Below are 20,170 nucleotides of genomic sequence, written 5' to 3' on the forward strand. Positions count from 1 at the left end.
CACCTTACTATTTCAGGTGAGAAAGGACGCTTGGCTTTTGAGAGGATGGACAAACTCTACTTGGAACAAAGAGAGGAGGCCTTCTGCCAGGAGGCGGATGTTGAAATCACGATATTTTAAGCCTTGGCTGATGGAACTCCAACGTTGGCTTCCTTGTCTTCGTTCCCACCCAGCCTTGACAGGAACGGAGTTTGGGGTGGGGGGTGCGCTGCATGCTCCCCACTAGGTGTGAGCTGGCCTGTGCTCCTCCCTCTGTCTCCAGATCATTCACGACTTCTAGGGGCACAAATGAGGCCTTCCGTACTGGAGCAGACGAGGCTGGCCGGCACTTTGAAGGTTGTATGACTAACCACATGATCAGCTTTCTGGTCCTGACAATGTGTCTGACCTTCCCCAGCGAGCTGCATGGCAAAAGGGCCAAGGTCAAGCAGGTTGAGGCCTGGAGTGAAAGGTCCCAAGAGGAATGCACGGCACTTGGGGTTCTCCCTGCAGGTTCTGGTTCAGTAAGGACTGGGAATGAACTGGCAAGCGGGCGGACTGCTCTTGCTAAGGAGGACACGGCGGGTCACATCAGCAGCAGCGGGCTGTCCCCTCTGCGAGCTGGGGACAGTGGCAAGAGGGAGCTGGGGTTTCACAATTCACGCCCTTAGCCCGAGCTGCAGCCCAAAGGTTTCGCCCTGGAGCCTGCTGACCACAGACCTTGTTCTCCTGTGTTCAACGGCACGAAGAAGAAAATGCCACCGGCCGAGAAACCCTGAGCGCGGTGTCAGAAGTGTTCACCTTGCCCTCTCCCATCATCAGGGAACAGAACTCTTGAAGCAAGTCAACGTGAGGCCTTTAATAGGGTTAGACAGTTAATAAACTGTTTTGGAAGCCATAAACTGGTTCGAAAAAGATTTCACTGAAGAACATGTTTAAGGAAAATTAGTTTCCTATTTAAATCTATTAAAAAACCTCAAAGATGCCCTGAGCTGTCTTTGTGCTGAGCCGCAGAGACAGCCTGGGGGAGGAATGCGACTCCCGACGGTGGCACTGGGGACTCTGAAGGCTTCTCATGTAAACTTCCTGTATATGTTCTGTGCTTTTAGATTGAATTTAGTATTTATTTGCCTTGTCCTTAGGTTCGATTTTCTGAAATTTCGATTAAAACGATTTGTCTGGGTGTTGGAAAAAGCAGAGCGCGGTGGTTGTTTCCTCAAACCTCCCGGGGAGGGACAAATCGGCCCCCACAACCCCGCCCCGAAGGTGCTCTCTGTACCTTCGGTACTCCCTGTGTTCGCGAAGCCTCCCCGAGAGCCTGCTCCTACACAGACACCAAGCAGCACGGCCCCTCCTTGTCTCGCCCTTGGCCTCATCGGATTTCTGTGCCAGTTACGATTTCAGCCATTTTTCTTCCCCCCACACTGGCATTCCACCACTTCCTGAAAGCTTAGATGCCATTTTGTATCTGAAACAAAGACTGAAGTGACAGTGGGTGTGACACCACCTTCCCGTGGCCACAGTCCTCTGCGTTGTTCCAAGGTCACATGACCACAGTCTGCGTTTACTCCCCAGTTCTGCGGATCCTGCCAGGAGGCCCAAGCAGCCAATCACACAACCCTGGAGGGTATAAGGGAACTCTGTACTACTTCTGCAACACTCTATAAATCTGAAATTATTTCAGAACAAGGAGTCAACCAATCACTTTAGAGAAGATGAACGGCGTACAAGGAAGGACTAGGTGAATTTTCTATCTCGTCACTTCTCCATCAAGCACAGCTTGACTGAGATACTGAGGAGGATGCGTCCTGAGCAGTCCTCCAAGCAGTCTGGGTGGTTTGCTAAGGCAGCCCAAGGCCCTGGGCATTCAGAAGGTGGGTTCTGTCGTCGTCCAAGAAGCTGGGTTGACGCGAGAAGTGTCACATAAACGCACCGGGAAGGGAATGGTTCCCCAGCTCAAAGGTGAGCACAAGCCCAGGAGGCCACAGTAACCATCGGCCGCCTGAGCGACAGCACCTGCTTTCTGGTGGCGGCGGCAAGAAACAGGAGGTACCCGTCCTCCTTTAGGCCCATTAAACAAAGGCATGGGAGGCACCCCAGATCCATGTTCTTTAGAAAAAAAATTTTATTGTTGCAACTAAAATGCAAACCCATCATTTATATGGCAAGTTGGGAATCTGTACAGTTTGACAGTTCTGTGAGGTCACAGAAGACCCTGAGATGCGCGCCCCCCACCCCCCATCATGCAGCCATGTATACACACACCTGAAAAGGTATTATACCGAAACACCTTGCTTTTTTTGTGTGTTTTTATTTTTGTAAAAATGGTTTATTCCATGGCCATTGTAAAAAATAATGACCAGATGAGTAAATATTGGCTTAAGGCATATAGCAGAGCAGCTCGCTACTTCTCTAACACACGTGTAACAAGATGGAGAGCCATCTGTTTTCCAAGGATAGGAGGTTAAACCAGTATATCCATTTTGAAATGCTACTATATATACACACCCAAACTACTACATACATATACAGGACTTCAAAAAACAAACAAACAAGCCCAACTCAAAAACGCCTCCAGCCTGGCACCTCAGCCTCACCCACACCTCACCAAGGCTCTGCGGAGCGATGCCTCGAATGTTCCCACCGCAGAGTTGCTCTGCATGGGCTTCTAACATGGGAAAGGCAAAATGTGAAAATGCTGGCAAAAGAGCAGCTTGTGAGCTACAGCTGCCTTGTTTTTTGTTTTGTTTTGTTTTTCTTGTTAAAAAAGCCACTTAATGTGGAGGTCTTAAGCTCCCTTGCAGGAAGAGTCGTGAGCACCATCAGTCCCCAGGGTTCAAGGGCAGGGGCAGACGTGGCTCTCAGCAAGGCCCCCAATCTGGGACGGTGGCAGGCGGACTCCGAGGGACTGTCACCCAGATTGCTTTGGGCGTGTGGTTTCCAACAGTTGCCTTGGTTCCAAATCACAGTCTGCTAGAAAGGGGCGTGAACTTCTGACCATGGAAGCTGATCCCCAGGGTGTTGGGGGGGACCCTGCTTGCCTATATGTCCAGAGCGTGAGGTGTGACTACGGCTTCCCATACCCTTGGAATGTGTGAGTTACAGTGGGCCTCAGCTGGACAAGGCCAGGCCGGGCCTCACCAGGAAGTCACCAGAGTGTCATGCCAGGAATTCGGCAAATATCCGTTACTGGAAAACATCACTCCACTGCTGAATGGCGGATTTTAGCAAGTCTTAGGAACCACAGCCATGTTAATGATCAGATCATGCAAAGGTAGATTGGACTTGTACATGGGGGCACATTAATAAGCAGAGAGCTAAGTGTTTCAAGCACGTGGTATCTGATTGGGGCACAAGACGACCGAACATGCATTCTAATACACACAGGGAAAGCAGTGATTAAGAACAAGGTTCTAGCAGATACTGGGAGGGGATAACTGGGTCAAAGTCATCTCACGTCATGTATCTTAAGTATCCAAGGGTTCAGTATATATTATCCCATGTTCTATAAACATATGCCAAACCTCTTCTCACGTTACCCACAATGTCACGAAATAACGACTGCTTACAACCGTCCACCTTCCTAGTACTGGTCTGATGCAGCAGGCTCATGGCAAAGTCTTACGTTCCCAGCACTACCTGAGGGTTTATTATTGTACTTTTTGATAAAGCCCCTGATGCAAGGCTGACATCAAAAATTTTTAATACATTATGGGTTTAAGAAAATGCTAGTGCACTATGGATGCCTTTGGGAAAAAAAGACAAAAACAAAAAAATAAATATGGAGTGGAGAGGCTCACTGCACACGGTCTCCGTGGAGGTCTAGGGGGGAGGACACTGGGTGCTGCCTACCCGGGCTGCACTGGGCCACACCAAGGGGGAGCACGCGGCGGGGTGGGCCTCGTGACTCGCACAGGCCACCAGCACCGGACTCTCCTTTGCTCTCCTCAAAAAATGGGTAGTGGACTGGATACTCGAAGTAAAGGGAGGGGAAACAGAGTCAAAAGAAGTGAGAACCAACAGCCCGGGGAGGGTGGTTTTAGTGCAGAACAAACGTCCGTCCAGGTCCCGGCTGGCTACGCTGTCCTCGGCCCTTACCGAGCACGGCCTGCCTGCCAGGCGCCCGTGGGCTCTAGCAGCGGAGGCGGACAGTGGGGTGGAGGTGGAGTGGAGGTGGGTCAGATTATGTGCTGCTGCTGAACAGGAACTGGAATGAAACCAAACATTTTCAGATGAGCCCGGACCCACCCCCGCAGAGCGGCAGACTCACGCACTATCCCGGCCTCCCCAGCCTCCAGCGAAGGGGGTTCGTTTCTCTTTTAGGACAGCCCGCCTCCCCAAAAATCACCCCTAGGGAAAGCATTGTTTACACATTGCTAAACCATCCGATGTACTCAAAGATGGCCGCTTGCAAAAAAAGACAAAATATTTTTAAAATGATTTTTAAAAAGTCCTGTGAAGTGACTTCCATGACTAGAGTTCTGAGGCTAACCCTCCGCCTTCCCTGCACATTAACAGCGACACGCATCTTGCGTGTGGATTTCTACGGCAACAGCATTTCTATTCCGAAGGAAGTGGAAACTGTTCCTTCGGGACCTCAACGGCAGGTTGAGAAGTGGTGGCCACCCTGCTGTGACCTCAGACCCTGACGCAGGGGCCTGGGGGAACCCCGTTTGTGGAGGTGGGGCGACGAGGGCAGGGCCTGACCCAGATGGCCGGAGCGAGAAGGGATGGATGGAGAAATGAGCAATGGGAAACTGGTGGGACACCCTGAGCAAAAGCAGAAGCTGGGCTTTGTTTCCTCGAGATGGCCTTCTGTTGCTTCTCTTCTAAAAATGGGGAAGCTCACAGGCGCTGTCCTAGCTCAGTGTGCGCACAGCAGAGGAAGCGACTGAGCAAGACGGCGCCCTGAACCCTTAAACCCTCTTCTCCAAAGGATTTTACATTCGTAAAAGCACGGGAAATCTTTCCCTGGGAAATCCAATATAAACTGTGTATCTGCTGACACCACCTAAGGGTACAAGGAAGTTTCGTAAGTGCCTAGTCTCTTTTTTTTTCCAGAAATAACAAAAGCTGCTTTTTATAAAGGTTAAAAACAACAATGTGTTGTAATTCTATTATTTTTTTTTTCAAAAACAAACAACAGTAACAAAAAAAGAGAGAGAGAGAGAGAGAGAGATATTTGGCATTTTCTCTACTTACTCCTGAATAGGTTAAGGCCCTGAGATTAGACTCTTATATATTCTTGGGATCACAGGGCTCCTTAAAACCCCAGTGCATCAATCCTCAATTCTCTCTTGCTAGCCCTTCACAGTTCCAGCCTTTAAAAACCTTTGCTCTGTTTCTTCTGAGACTGGCTCAGATCCTTCCACAGCACTGAATGCTAACGCCGGGCTGTCGGCCAGTGCTTTCTGTACCCACGGTCTTGCCAGCATGTCCGTCAGTGAAAACATACCCTGTAGCAGAGGTACGCGCCGGCCGTGAGGACCGTGGCCATGCACATGTTGACCAGGAAGGGCTTCCAGGGAGTCAGCGCCGGGTCCTGCTTCTCCTTGGGCGGCGAGGGCTCCCCCTGGGCAGGACCTGCCCCCACGGCCCGCCTTCTGACTTCAGTGTCTGGACTCGTGCTGAGGGAGGAGATGCACAGAGACGGGTTACTCACTCTGGGGAAAACAAAAGCAGGGATGCTATCGCTACAGTGGGAACTGCCAAGACCTTGGGAACATGGATACTGACCTGAAGCCCACCTGTCACACACACACACACCCCCTCCCCTGCCCCAGAGACCCAGACGGCCGCCACAGCCAGGGTATGGTTCTGGAGCCCCATGGACTCCTTGGTGATGGAGGGTGAGTGAGACTCTGCTGAGAAATACAGGCGCTGGTGCAAAGCTAGGTGCTAACTTGCCCTGGGGTTTGCTTGGAGAATGTTCCCCTTCAGTTCAGGGAGGGCAATGGTGCGGCCCGCATGCTCTCTCTCTCTCCCCGGGCCCCTGCACAGGAGCCTTTACTGCTGTTGACGTGAGGACATCACATATTCCCTCTGCCCCTCAGCCTGCCCTGTCCCCAGCCTGAGGCCCCAGCATCGCTCAAATCCCGCCAGTAGGACCGATTCTCAGGCCTCCTGTGTACAGACCGGCTGCCCTCCTGGTGGCAAGCCAGAGCGCCCCCGTGCGGGGACGATGTGAACTGTGTTCTCCTTCCAGGCCTATCTCAGGAGAGGCCAACAGAGGCCCTTCCTCTCTTTGCCACCTCCCCCAGGCCTTTCCTTCTCCCCCTGCCCCTGCCTCCTGACAGAAGACCTGACCACAAGATGTCCTGCTTCTCACATGCATCTCCACAGCTTTTTTACCCCAGCAGCATCACGTGTAGTGGGCAGGACCCTGAGGCATTACCTCTCCAGGAGGTGGCACAAAGCACCTGCTTTTCTGCTCCCCATTGTAGGGACCTAGCTGCAAGGCTGAGGCCTGTGTGCACGTGGGCCCCCACTGGTGTCCAGAGGCACCTATGTTCTTGGCACAACCCCATTTTTTCCTGGACCTCTCTGACTTTTGGCTTCCCAGATCCACACTCCCCTCCCTGCCACCTTCTCTCTCTCTCTCTCTCTCACACACACACTCACACACACACTGAAAAGCATCCCCTCTCCCCCCAGTCTTAGCGAATACAGAAGAGAACACACGACAGACTGGACACCAGTCACGTGCCAGCTCTCACCTCGCTCACTCTCCACTCTCGGCAGGCCCTCAGGTGGAGCACAGTGGCACGCCCTGAGAACGTCACCAGAGGCCCTGGGAAGCCAGGCACGGGCTCCTGAGCAGCCTGTCACGGAGCTACTGCCGAGCACATTGCACGGCAACTGTTCTGGGAGGCCCCACTGGACAAGTCCCAGAGGTGATGGGGCTGTGATAGGGACCCAGTCGCATAAGGACCCTGCTGACTTAGGTGCACGCGTCAGCACCGGGGCCTGGCACTCAGCATTTGGCAAGGCGCCCAGGTAAGATTCTGATGATGAGTTTAGCTAGAGAACCACTCACGGACATGCCATGTCTAACCTGCTTACTTCAGTATTGTTATTCCAACGTCTAGCTGCATTAGTGCATTCCTGATTGTGTCCTTTAACAGTTCCAAAGTATCCCAAAGTAAGGAGAAAGCATGAGTTACCTAATCCCTACATATACAATCAGCTTGTCTCTTGTCACCGTTTTCACTGATGCCTCAATGAACACCTCCCCCTGTAGATCTCTTTGGACTCCTGTTTGCAAAGTGTTGCAAACCAAATTTCTAGATGTGTACAAATGCTGGGCCAAAGCATGCACTCATCCAGGAAGCAGGAACAAGGGCACTGTCTCCACAGGCTGGGGCTCAGGCTCACACCCATTCCTTCTCCATGCTTCCATGCCTCATGCAGGCCCTCCTTGAGCACCCTGGGAAGGCAGGATATCTTCTCGATGGCTGACCACCACAGCATACACTTCCATCTCCTTATTGTCCACAGGGTCCCATCAATAATCCACTGTCCCCGCCCCAACAAGATGGTCTAGAACACAGACCAGGGGGCATGTTCCAGTGATCTCAGTATTTCACATGCATCAGTATGTGTTCAATAACCTTTGCTAAATGGCATTAAGTTAATCAAAACTACACAAAAGGTTAAATTCCCAGAAGGACCAATCTGGAGGCCGAAAGTACGTGGTCTAAACTGGAGAGCACGTTTCAGGACTGACTAGAAGCCAGGGGCAGGGCTAGGTCATCTCTGGGTGGGACTGCTACCCGGATGCAGGATTCCAACAGGCACCACAAGGTGGTGCTAGAGCCCCACTGAAGTAGGTACCTGGGGGCATGAGGGACAGCTGCCAATCTGTGGCAGCGTCAAATGCTCCTGGCTCCTACAGCAAGGGGAGGAGCGGTGCTGGTCCAGGGGTCCCGTTCCCCAAAGACACAGAGGCGATGCTTGCCAAGAGGAGGCTGGGTCCTCAGGGTTTCAATATCAATGTGTTTCTGGATCAGAAGGTCAGTCCCCCTCACCCCCAATAAGCCAGGCCCATTCGGGCTTACCTTTCCACGCCGCAAGGGACATTTAGAGGGGTTCTGGTTTCTTCCTTGATAGAGCAGTCTTCTTTATCCTCCCCGGTTTCGTCCTTTACCCACTGGTGGTTGGGGAAGAATTCCTTGCACTTCCCATTGTGTGGCTCCAGGATGCGTTTGGGGGGCCGGGGCGGAGGGGGGACGTGTTCGGGTGGGGGCTCCAGATCCTCATGGGAAAGCTCCTTCCATTGCTCCTAGGGAAAGCAGCACAGAAAGCCCCGTTAGCATTCACAGCGGCTGATCTGTCAGGAAGTCTGCTCCCCTTTAAAGTGAGCAGAGGTGAGGGGCTCTCTCTGCTTCCTGGGGCTACAGATACATATATTTGGAAGATGAAATCTTTTGAAAATAAAGTCTATTCTCCCTATCAATGTTCTCTATGTCAGCACATCCATAGCAGAAATCGGATCGCAGTGAGCATTTTCACAACCTTCTAGCTATTTCGCCATGGAAGACAACGATTTCTTCTGAGCCATGGTAGAGTATTTGAACTTTTACAACTGACAGCCTCCTTCAGAGATAAAAACTCAAAATCAACATACCAGAATGTAAGCAGAAGCGAGGCTTACCTGCACTGAAGAGTCTCCCATGATGAATTTGGCACCTTCGATCACAGCTAGGTAAGAGAAACGGAGCTGGTCTGCTGTCTGGATCAGCCCCATCCGAAACTTCCGCATTTCTAACAGAACTTTCTTGATGTCGACAGAAGAAGGGTCTTTCCTCTTGTCCATCTGAAAGCCAGAGAGGAGATATCATTCAGTCGGCCTCAACTCCCAAGTACAATGTGATCATCAACATTCTGGACTAGTCCGCCAGTTTCTACTCAGGAAAAATCACAGCAGGGAGGCAGAATTCTAGCAAATGTGTGAAAGTGCAGCAAAATCGGGACCACAAGAGCACGGGGGAAAGAGTAAGAGAAAGGGAGTCTCTGGATCTTCCCGATTCCACATTCCACTTAAGAACATCCCTCCGAACAAAGCTATTTAGTTTAGAGCTACTGTCATAGGAGGAAAATTGTTAAAAACTAAAGATCCTGGCCAGTTTACTGCAGAGACAATGACAGAAAAGCCCGGGGAAGGCCACAGGGCCCAGCGGGGGGCCCCTAAAATAGGCTCCCTTCTCTTCCCGGGGTCTTCAGGGGCCTCCTTACCAGCAAGAGGCAGGTGTCAGCCAGACAGAAGGTGCCCGACCTGCCGATGCCAGCACTGCAGTGCACCACGACAGGGCCGTGCTCCGTGCTCAGTGACCCCGACTCACGAACTTTAAAAAGAAAGTTCAGGAATGAAGCTGGCGATTCGGGGACTCCAAAGTCAGGCCACGTGGTATAGTGGAAATGTAAGATCTCTCGAGTTTCTTGAGACTGAAGGAAAGAAAAAAGAAATTCTCTAAGAAAAAAAGATTCTCCAAGAGAATCATCTGTACAGAAATCACGGCTTTCAAGTAAGCACGAAGTGTACCCCCCCCCCCCCCATCTAACTCGAAGAACAGCTTCCCTTCTCAGAGTTCCTTCTGTCTGCTCACCCAGCCAAGATATACCAAGCACTGGGGGGGGGGCCTGACACTGGACCTGGAGGCTGCTCCCGCCTTGACGGAACAAGGCTTGCTTGCTTCCTTTAGCATGGAACGTTCTCGTCCACATCTCTCCTCCAGTGCCCCATCCCCTCTGCTGTCTTCATGGTTACAAGTGATTTCTCTCTACCCCACAAATCACAATGACGCTGCATGGCCACCCAACGGCAACCCTGTCCTAAAACACTGTAGGGTTTCCCATGGAAGAGTAAAAAATCGTCACCACATGTGTGGCTCCAGCTCTGGGTAATGCAAGGCTTCACACGACTACCTGGAAGTCTCTGAGGACTGTCATTTTAGAGGAAAAAAGTAATCAGGCCAGGCTCCAAGACCTGGCAGCTGGCAGCTCTGGTCAACACAGAGCTGAGGAGGAGGCGTCAACAGCACCGGCCCCGCCAGCCCCGCAGCGTCCCAGGGCGGCACCCGTCAGTTCACTGGTGCGAATTCTCACTTGAATCCTTCAAGGCCTGGATTCCTGTATTCCCATTTTCTCAACCAGGATACTGAGGCTTGGGGGCCAACCCTCCGTGAAGTGAGGAGGCAGGAGTTAAAAATCTAAGTGTGCCTGACTCCGGAGCTCCTGTTCAGAGCCCGCTGCAGGTGCTTCTGAAACGAAGGCCCTGAAACGTGTCCCCAACTGTTTCTCCCCCTGGCCCCGTCTGCTCCCAGTGGAACAGAACGAAGAATGGCCTCCAGTGCCCTTTCCAGCTCTGCTCCTCCCTCTAAACCTATGAAGAGTCCAGAGGCCTGTGGACCAACAATGCCTCCCCACACTTAGCAAAATGTCCACAAAATGCCTGCCACGCCAGCCACCGCCCCCGGCAGGATCAGGTAAGGATATCGCCCTCACCTTCCCAGAGCTTACAGCTTCAGTCCTAACAGCCTCCCGGGGTCTGGTGCGATGGAAACTTGGGAAAGAGTTTACGATAAACACCAGTGACCTAACATCAGCCAAGAATGCTCCCACGGAACCCTGCCCCAGCTCTGACACACGGAGGTCCTTCTGTGGAACTGGAAGACTCTGCAGGCAACATGAGCGTCATTTCTAGAACCACCCTAAGTAAGGCCATTTTTTTCCTCCCTCGAAAAAGGTCTCCTTGTATGGCTTAGAATGAGAGGTGCCCTTTCTATTTTTCAGGGAAAGAAAAACACTTAAAAATAGATTTTGAAAAAGGAGTAAGAAGAAAATATACTAACAGTAAGTTCCTTCTTTAATCATTAAAAAGGTGTGGAGTAGCTCCTGCTCACACCCTCCCTCACAGCTGCCCACCTCTTTCTCAAGGAATTTGCTTTAAACCTGTGCTTGAACAGATCCACGCCTGAGAAAAGAATTTTTAAGAACAAGGTCTGTTAGAGCAAACAGCCTCTCCCAACACCAAAACCTCCACGCTGCTGCAGGCGAGCCACTGAGCGGACATCACGAGCCCCTTCTGCTCCGTCCGAATTCCATTTCCCTCAACAAGCGGGAAAAATTTTCTCAAGGGTTTACCAGAAGTCCCTCTTGATGTCAGGGCTTGCGCATTTTAAAAAGCATGAAAAAGATGGGCGCCTGGGTGGCTCAGTGGGTTAAGCCACTGCCTTCGGCTCGGGTCATGATCTCAGGGTCCTGGGATCGAGTCCCACATCGGGCTCTCTGCTCAGCAGGGAGCCTGCTTCCTCCTCTCTCTCTCTCTCTCTCTGCCTACTTGTGATCTCTCTCTGTCAAATAAATAAATAAAATCTTTAAAAAAAATAAAAAATAAAAATAAAAAAAAAAAATAAAAAGCATGAAAAAGAACGGTCTACAAAATGATCCTCCAGGCACATTCCAACACGCTGCTGCTGTTAGTCCTGAAAATGCTCCATCGAAGCCCTCCGTAAACCAGAGCCCCCGAGGCTTGGGGGGCTGCGGCAGGCCTGGGCTGTCATGCTCGGGAGCCGCGTCGCTGCATTCCCCAAAAAGCCACGCCACTTACTTCGCTCTGCTTACGGCAGCCCGCGCTCCATTCTAGCTCTCACTCTAGTCAGTTATGCAACAACAGGAGGCAGGGGACTGGAATGTAGTCAGCTGAACACGAACATGTGAGCTGAAGTCACGGGCAGCCCCCCAGCCAAGCCCCCATCCAAGCTGGCACTGCTCCCGCCATCCCTCCGATCTGGGTGGGGACCACCCTGGCTAACCCCGCCACGTCAACCCCACAGAACGTGCTGACCCCGGCAGGGGCTGAGCCAGGTGCTGTTCTAACATTTAACCGTGCTTCTTACCGTCTGAGCCCTTAAAAAACTCCCATCTGGAAGAGGGGGAAACTGAGCCATGGTGAGGCATGATGCCCATGGCTCTATGTCTGACAGTCTGATATGGCGGGGCTGGGAGTCCAGCCCCACGAGTGGGCTGGAAGGGAGTGGCTGACCGCCATGGCCGAGGCTGTCCCCAGGAGCTGCCCATCCTGGTGCAGGGTCTTCCGGGTGATGGCTTCTGGAGAATTATTTAGAATCCCTGTGGGTAGGGCCTTCGGTGGTGCTGCTGCTTAGCCCTATGCCTTGATCTGTTCTAAGACCACCTTCTAAGGAGAGCCAGCAGCTGGTGTTAGACGTTCCTCCCAAGACAAATAAGCCCAAAACCTCACTTAGAAAACGTACACTAGTGACTATGACCTTGGGAGTCAGCCCCAGAAGGGCCCTTCTTCCCTTGCTTCAAGCTGAAGAGACTGTGGACAAGAAAAGAGGCAGTGGCCGCTATGTGACCTGCGGCTACCATGTCAGTCCCACGGCAGTTGCAAAGACAGGAACAGAGAGAAGTTTTGGCTGAGAAACTCCCTTTTCCTTAGAGACTACGATGAACTAGTGTTACAGTTCAGGGAGAGAGCTCTGTGGAGGAGGGGCCTGAGGACCTCCCCACCCCCAGCTCCCCTGGTAGGTAAGCAGGTAAGCTCTGCTTTCCACAGGGCTAAGACCACATCTCGGTCAGAGTGTACAAAACTCAGAAAAAGTGGCATTAGGTAATAGCACCCAGGTGGAAAGACATCTCAAGCAGCGGCCGTGGGAAGGGAGTACATGCCATACTCACTGTAAGGTTTTCCAATTCCAGCTGCCGTACTGTGTAATAGGACTTAATATCTTCAGAGATCAAGGTTAATTTCAAATTTGTGTCTTCAAAGATCATTTCTTTCTCTTCTTTTTGTGGCCAGTACTGAGCACATTTTAACTAGGAGAGAAAATGATGAATTACTATTAGCAATGGACTGTTTTCCCTCGAAGGGAGGTACAGAGTTCCTTCCATGAGCTTCAGGACAACCCAAAGGTAAACTGGGGGGTTTTCTGACCTTGGATGTCACCGTCAGCATAACCTGCCTGCCTCTGAGGGAGATGGAGGGGAGGGCAGTGGAGACCCAGGGCTGGCTGGGCAGAGAGAGCTTGGACCTCCAAACACAGCTGCCCCCTGGTTCTCCCTACACAAGGATAGGCTTCGGGGGTCTGGCTTTCCAGGCCATCCATGAGGTGAAGCCGGACTGTGCCACAGCTTTAGTCTCTCACAGACTACTTTCTGTAGCCATTTTGAAGACTACCGAGAACCAGATTGATGCTGTTGGCCCAATGCAGACCACGTACCCAGGGGAACGGAACCAAGTCTGGAGGAGACTGTGGGACACCTGTGCAGGCTGGAGGGCTGTAACTGAATGTTTAGAGAAGGCGTGGACAGGGGCTCCTCCAAGGCTTAGGGTCACCCGCTGCCCCATCACACCCTTTCATTCTGGTTTGGCTCAGTACCAAAAAATCCTTTTGATTTTCTAGTTTAATAATTCCAGGAACTATTTGATGGTCCTCATTTAAATATAGCTCATTAACTTTTTCTTCAAAGCCAGTAAACTCCCAAAGATTTGGTTTCACTTAAGAGTTAGTTTATTTTGTTTTTTTTTGGGATTTTTAATTTTTATTTTTTTCATTTGAGAAAGAACGAGAGTGAGACCGAACATGAGAAGGGAGAAGGTCAGAGGGAGAAGCAGACTCCCCACAGAGTCTGGGAGCCTGATGTGGGACTTGATCCAGTGACTCCTGGATCACGACCTGAGCCAAAGGCAGTCGCCCAACCAACTGAGCCACCTAAGTGCCCATCACTTAAGAGTTTTAAGAAAGAAAGTTTGACTCAAATTTGGTGGTGTACTTTGAGTCAAGTTTCTATACTATACCTTTCTGTTTGGTGATGGTGATGTTGTGGACCAAAACAGCAGGCAGATGGGAGCTAAGTTGTAAGGTCTATAAGCCAGAGGGTCGGACAATGTGCCTAGACAGAGGGAACCCCAAAGACACGATGATTTCTATCACATGAAATTATCAGTGTGTGCAGTCAGCTCTTCGGGAAATGGTACAAATCCACGCCCACTGCACCTGAATGCGGACTGGACCCCCGGCACCTCCTCTGAGTTGCAGGACGAGCCGCCTGAAATGCCAGGGAAGGTGAGGGAGCCCCTCCAGGCCCAGCCTCTGCCAGTCAGAAGAGACCAGTGGTGCGGATCAGTGACAAGAGGGCATAGCGGGAGTAAACACTATGGATGTGCTGTGGGAATTCAGAAGAGGCGAAGGTTCCAGGCCAGTGGAAGTTACATGCAAGAGATGAGAGAAAACCCTATGGAAGGAGAGGCCTCTGTCATGATCCCAGGGTCCCGGGATCGAGCCCCGCATCTGGCTCCCTGCTCAGCGGGGAGTCTGCTTCTCCCTCTCCCTCCACTCTCCACCCCCCACCTCGTGCTCTCTCAAATAAAATCTTAAAAAAAAAAAAAAAAAAAAAAGTGGCCTCTGACAGAGGCGTGCCTAGGATTTCCTAGGCAGTGACTGCCCAGAAGTCAGTCTCAAGAGGAACAGGGAGCAGGGCCAAGGGAAGAGCAGGCCACAGCGACTCCGGGTGCAGGCTCGGGACCCGCGGTGTCACCTGGGCAGGGGAGTGCCAGGAGGCTCCCGAGCAGAGTGCAGACAGAATCAGGAAGGCCCACCAGTCCTGCTCTAATGGAGCTGCACTGCCTAAAGAAACAAGGGAAAAAGAAGAAGCAAACCGAGAAACCACAGACTGGGATGCCGACACAGCATCAGATGTCACGGTCCTGAAACAGAAGGCCAACAGGGCCTGGACTGCGCCTGGTTGAAAGACTGAGCCGGTTTCACCCACATCCCCTCCTAACGCCAATGAGAAGTTGCTAAAGATGAACCCCTGGAAGAGGACCAACCTGCCAGCATCATCGCAATTCTGCCACACAGGACAAGGAAGCAGCAGCGACATGGCAAGGTCCTCTGCGGACCCAAAAGGGTGGGGCAGCTGAAAGGGGGACTGGGGAAGGCGCTTCAAGGATGCCCGTCTTCCCACACTTCCAGTCATCAGACCCGTGCAATTCCTGAAGACCCCAGAGGCAGAGAGACTGCCCTGGTGGGTTCGGCACCCCGAGTGCTGGAGCGAGCCCCCAACACCGCAAGCAGAGAAGCAGAAACGCAGGACAGTGCATATCTCAAAGAAGAGGCCGGTGCTTTCAGGTCTACGTGGGCAGGGAAGGTCTTGTACAGCTCACCTCCACACAGCAAACACTCACTTTCAAAACCAAGTCTAAAGCCCAGTAAGTCTCTGTGGTGTGGTAAAGACTCAGGAACTCCGCTACGGCGCAAAGCTAGGGCGCGCCAGGTGTCAATCAAGCAGTGTTTCTTTTTAAGAGCTCACAGGCATCCACAGTAACATGCCGTGCTCTGCTTGCTGTCATTTCCTGTAGACACTTTTAACACACAAAATAAAACACAAAAGTAAGCTCAAGAGCACGACTTATTGCTCTTCTGTTAAACTGACCCATCCCCCCGAGAAGAGACGTATTTTATTAGAAAGCCGTCCTTCCCCGGGATCCTGATCGTGCTACACCCTGGGTCAGCAGGGGAGGCAGCGCCCACATGGTGGGTGTCCATCATAGCTGCCCTTCCCGCCTCGAAGCTGAATGTGAGACAAAGGCCTTGGGGCCTTCCCAAACAGCCAGGCAATCTTCAGAAAAATCCAGAGTCTCATGTGCACAAAAGTACTGAAGTCAAACTGCACCTTTAGTTGGGGTTTTGGGAGAGAGAGAGAGGCGGTATTTCTGGTTAGACACCTCCTTGTTTGTCTTTTTCTCTGCCTACACAATCCCCGCCCTTGCACCCAAATACACTCTTCACGGACATGTCTCAACTCCTTCTTTAAACTGAACCCCCAAGAACTTGGGCTACTTGGATGAGCTCCGTTTAACACACATAATCATCTTCTGTACCACTGTTTTCCAGGAAGCACAAAAGCCCAAAAGAGTAACAGGCAGGTCTGCCAAAAATAAGAGGGGCACATCCTATACTATTCAGAGAAGGAAGGAAACCAGAAAACAAATACGCATTGCATGGGAGCACTCTGCAAGCCAGTTCTGACTGCGGCTGTATGCAGAGATCATAACTACATCAGCTGAGCAGAAAGACATGGTGACTTCTTAGAATTTTCCCCAGTCAGTTCTAATGGGGATGATAAATGTTGACGACAAACTGAAATCGTTGATTCCCAAGAAACATTAAGAATCTCAAACCACCTGCTGCTTTCCACGCCAATGTGCATGGCTGAATGACCCTGAGCAGGAAGAGCAGTTCCACAGAAAACAGAGGCTACTGTCACACAGTCACAGTAAACTGCATGAAAACCAACCAGCCAGGTTTTTATTTATTTATTTATTTTAAGTGGCCAAGGGGAAAAGCTGCCCGTTTACAGTCAGCCTTGGATGGGAGACAAGCCAAGGGCAGACCTGGGGGCCAACATGCAGCTACAGGACAGCACACTGGCTAGACTGGGCCAACAGCAAGGAGGTTTCACTCAAATACAGTAAAAAACAAATAAAAAGGAAATGCTACCATATCCAATTGTTTCTGAATAACGAACTCGATTTAAAAGTCCCAAACCCTCAATGCCATTGAGAATAGTGCTTCTCAAGGGGAGCAATTTTGCACCCCAGGGAACCCTGGACAATGTCTGGGGACATTCTGGATGGCCACATGTAGGAGTGTGTATGCTAGTGGCCCCCCTGTGGGCAGCACTGAGCCCCCAAGACCCCGAACGCTCATCAGGGCCGAACACATACACAGGCCACCCTATCTTTGTCACCTTCCCTTGCAGAAAGTGTGTGGTATGGGAACCTAAAGTTTGTTTCTTTATTCAAAATTGCTGACAAGAGTGGTGACGGGTGAGAGCTGGCTTCGCACTTGTAACTTCACATTTTACTAATCAAGCCACTGAAGCAGAAAACATTAAAAACCACTTTCACTGAAAAAAAAAAAATGTCTCGGAAGCATTATTCCATTCTTCCAACACTCAAGTACGCTCTTCATCTGTTATCATCAAGCAAATAGATGCTTTAAGAATGGGACTGAGGCCAAAACCATGATTTTAAACTTGCGCTGTCCTAAGAGGACGATCTACTGTAACTAAGGCTGTCACTTGTGGGGGGGAGGGGAGGCGCCTGGCGGTGAGTGCTTCCCCTCTGACCACTGATGTTTCCTTTGATGTGTTACTTCTCTGCACTTGTATCTGTTTCCTCTAAAGCCATGACTGTGCTTTCTTTGGAGGCGCAGCTTCTCTGGAGCCTGCGTGTTCTCCTGGCAAGCCTGGGACCGAGAAGGCCGGGCCAGCAGGAAGAGCAGCGGCCCTGCTGAGCCCGAGCGCACTGTGCCAGCACCTGGCAAGGTCCTGGGCACACACAGTTCTCCGTGCCTGGGCCGCTCGCTCCTCCTGGTATCCACACTCCTGAGCCCATCCCAGGGCCTCCGCCTCTGAGGCCGGAGAGCCCGCGTGTGCTGGCCGTGGCGGGAAAGGAGGGAAGGAGCCAGGGAAGCAGGGGTGTAGTGTCCACTCGCTACGTGGCTGCCACACGTACACCACACTGTACACCACATCGCCCTTCATGGGAGACAGGCCTCCAGCAGGCAATCTGCAGAGTTGGAGGGGGGAAGTGAGGGGAGCACGAGCCGTGGCTGATCCAGGGAAGCACTTGGAGGACCTGCCAGAGTGGTGGGGCCAGGCGGGGACTCAGCTGTCAGGCCAGGGAACCTGGCAAGAAACCAATAACAGAAGTTCTGGCTGGAGTTTGGAAATGGAGGTGGGACTTCAGGGTATAGGTTAACTAGGTCCTGTAGCCACGTTACATACATCCCAGGAGCCAGTGGGGGCCGCACAAGGGTTTTTGGCTAGAAGAGGCGTAGTGACACTTGGTTTCGAAAGACCATTCTGGACACCGGGGGTAGGATACACGGAGGAGAGCAAGTCGAGAGGCTACAGCGGCGACTGCAGGGACAGATGCATGGAGGGTGCTGCCCGGACCATCACGCACGTCCGGTACACATGCTACCCCTGGCGACGTTTTAGAGTTGCAGAGAACTTGGGAGAAATGCCACACCAATCCCCCAGTAAACGCACAGGCAGACAGCATCCACGTTAACGAGGCGGCCGAGCGCCAGGCGTCTGGGTATTTGACAGAAGCTTTCCCAAATGCGGCGGCTCCCACAGCTCAGTCAACAGGAGGCAAACTTGTCCAGCCAGAAAAGCAGAGAGGAGGAGGATACAGAAGAAACTTGCTTTTCAGAATAAAGCTACGCTTACACAGCTCCGTAACGGAACAGTAGCAGCCCCAGAACCCCTGGCAGAGGACCACAGAACACGCGCACGCACTCTGGGGAGAGACTGACTGATGGGGGCAAGGGGGGCTGGGTGGAAGAGGTCCAGAGCAATGACTTTTCCCCCTCTTTTTAATTCATTTACTTTTCGGACTAATAGACATGTATTTATGTAATGCTTCTTTAAATTTTTCTAATAAAGCAGGTACAATGTAAAAGAAATACAAAAGCAATGTAAAGAAATAAGCTCAGACAAAAATGTCAACTTCACGGACTGGGACACATAGGGACGGTGAGGTAAACAGCAGATAAATCCATGACTTACCGATCCTTTCTCCATTACTCTGTTGAGCATGACAACGCCCCTGCTTTTCTGCTCCCACACCATCTCCCAAAAGTGACCGCACGTGTTAGGCAAAGGGCCCTGCAAATACACAATCCACAAAGTGTATACCATTTTACACACAGACATGTGCTCGGACACATCGCACGTGCTCCAATGTGAGCACCCCGTCGGCGCTGAGCAGATGACAGTGCCCTTCGGCAGAGCGGTGGCTGGAGTTGGGACAGGGACTGCCCTCCCTGCCTAGCGGTCAGTAACCTCAATTCTATTTTCTGCCACATGGTGAAAGGTTATTTCTGCCTCTCAGGGCTGGTTTGGGGCTGACCCACAGAGGACAGAAAAGGCTGATTCTACTTTCTGGTGTGAGCTGACGGGTGGAGGGGCTCCACTGTGGTCCTTCTGGAGCACGGACAGAATATGGAACAAAGCTAGGGCTACAGGCAAGAAGCAGTAGGGGAAAGCAATCGACAGCGACACTTCCAGGGGCTGGAGTCTCAGCTCCAGTCACTAATCATCCATGTGACCTTGGACAAGTCACTTTACATCTCCATGCCTCCGTTTCTCCACCCACTGCTCTCCACTGATCACAGTCCTTATTCAGAGGGTTAGGAAAGTTAACTACATTCTTACAGTAAAGGCCTTACCGCAGCACCTGGAAGACAGTAAATAGCCAGTAAACCGTTAGCTATTATTACTATCAATAATGATGGGACTGACCATGGACTGCCTTCATCCTTGGACCAACGAACATCTGAGATGTAGACACATATCATCAGTCAAGTGGCCCAAGGGGCCCAGCGTGGGCACCAGGACATGGTGGGCTACCTGCCAACCTAGCAATGGGCACAGATGTTTACTGGATACCAGAATAGGAATGCCTCCCGCTGTGTCAAGTGTTAGTACTGCCCAGAAGGGACATCACCTCCCACCTTCATGACAGAGCATGTCACTTCCTCCAACCAGCACCATGTCTAGAATGGTTTCTGATCTCACCTCTTCTCACCCAAATTCTCCTGATGATTTGCATCTGTTCCCCTGAAGTCCCGCCACACCTTCCCTGACCAAATGAGCCCTCGATGCCCACTCACTTTCCTGAACTCTGCTCCCTCCTGCTGCCTAAACCAGACACATCTGAGCTCCACACAGAGCCTCAGGCAACAGAAGTCAGATACATCACCCTTTCTAGCCAATTAACAGAAACATGGCTCCCAAAAGACAGGGGTCCTGGGGCCTCCTGGCTGGCCACCTGGGTCTTACAGTCTGCAGCTTGGGCCCAACGACCCGGTCTCATAGCTATGGCTCTCCACCAGTTACCAGCCTGTCACTGTGCCTGCTCCCCAGAACCCTAGCTTAGGATGGGTTTCAGGGATGAAAAATCATATAAGATCCAAAGGAGAACTTAGCTAACACTTCATTGCGGAAGTGACAGAGGGCATCTTTGACATTATTCTCTACATTTCCATACCACTGCCTTAAAAAACAAAACAAAACAAAACCACAGATTTGTATTATTTGCATAATGAATAGCATTGAAAATTTTAAAAATGGTCATGGTTTTCTTCATTTTTGT

The 20,170-nt window shown here is 51.4% G+C and overlaps 2 protein-coding genes across 7 annotated transcripts in view; one reads left to right on the plus strand and one right to left on the minus strand.

The window, feature by feature from the left end:
* Positions 1 to 1,173, plus strand: part of RIPOR3 (RIPOR family member 3) — a 71,355-nt gene extending 70,182 nt beyond the window's left edge. For all 4 annotated transcript variants that reach the window (XM_044262838.1, XM_044262841.1, XM_044262839.1 and 1 more), the window contains one exon: positions 17 to 1,173. In XM_044262838.1, the coding sequence (XP_044118773.1) occupies positions 17 to 120 (104 nt within the window). In that variant the 3' untranslated portion in view covers positions 121 to 1,173. The remainder of the gene's footprint in view (positions 1 to 16) is intronic.
* Positions 1,174 to 2,086: 913 nt separating this feature from the next.
* PTPN1 (protein tyrosine phosphatase non-receptor type 1) overlaps positions 2,087 to 20,170 on the minus strand; it is a 66,792-nt gene continuing 48,708 nt past the window's right edge. For all 3 annotated transcript variants that reach the window (XM_044262843.1, XM_044262844.1, XM_044262842.1), the window contains exons 4-9: positions 18,583 to 18,681; positions 12,679 to 12,816; positions 9,214 to 9,423; positions 8,633 to 8,794; positions 8,037 to 8,260; positions 2,087 to 5,606 (exon numbers count right to left, since the gene is read on the minus strand). In XM_044262843.1, coding sequence (XP_044118778.1) covers positions 5,420 to 5,606; positions 8,037 to 8,260; positions 8,633 to 8,794; positions 9,214 to 9,423; positions 12,679 to 12,816; positions 18,583 to 18,681 — 1,020 coding nt within the window. In that variant the 3' untranslated portion in view covers positions 2,087 to 5,419. The remainder of the gene's footprint in view (positions 5,607 to 8,036; positions 8,261 to 8,632; positions 8,795 to 9,213; positions 9,424 to 12,678; positions 12,817 to 18,582; positions 18,682 to 20,170) is intronic.

The sequence above is a fragment of the Neovison vison genome, chromosome 8, assembly GCF_020171115.1.
Source record: "Neovison vison isolate M4711 chromosome 8, ASM_NN_V1, whole genome shotgun sequence".
Taxonomy (NCBI): domain Eukaryota; kingdom Metazoa; phylum Chordata; class Mammalia; order Carnivora; family Mustelidae; genus Neogale; species Neogale vison.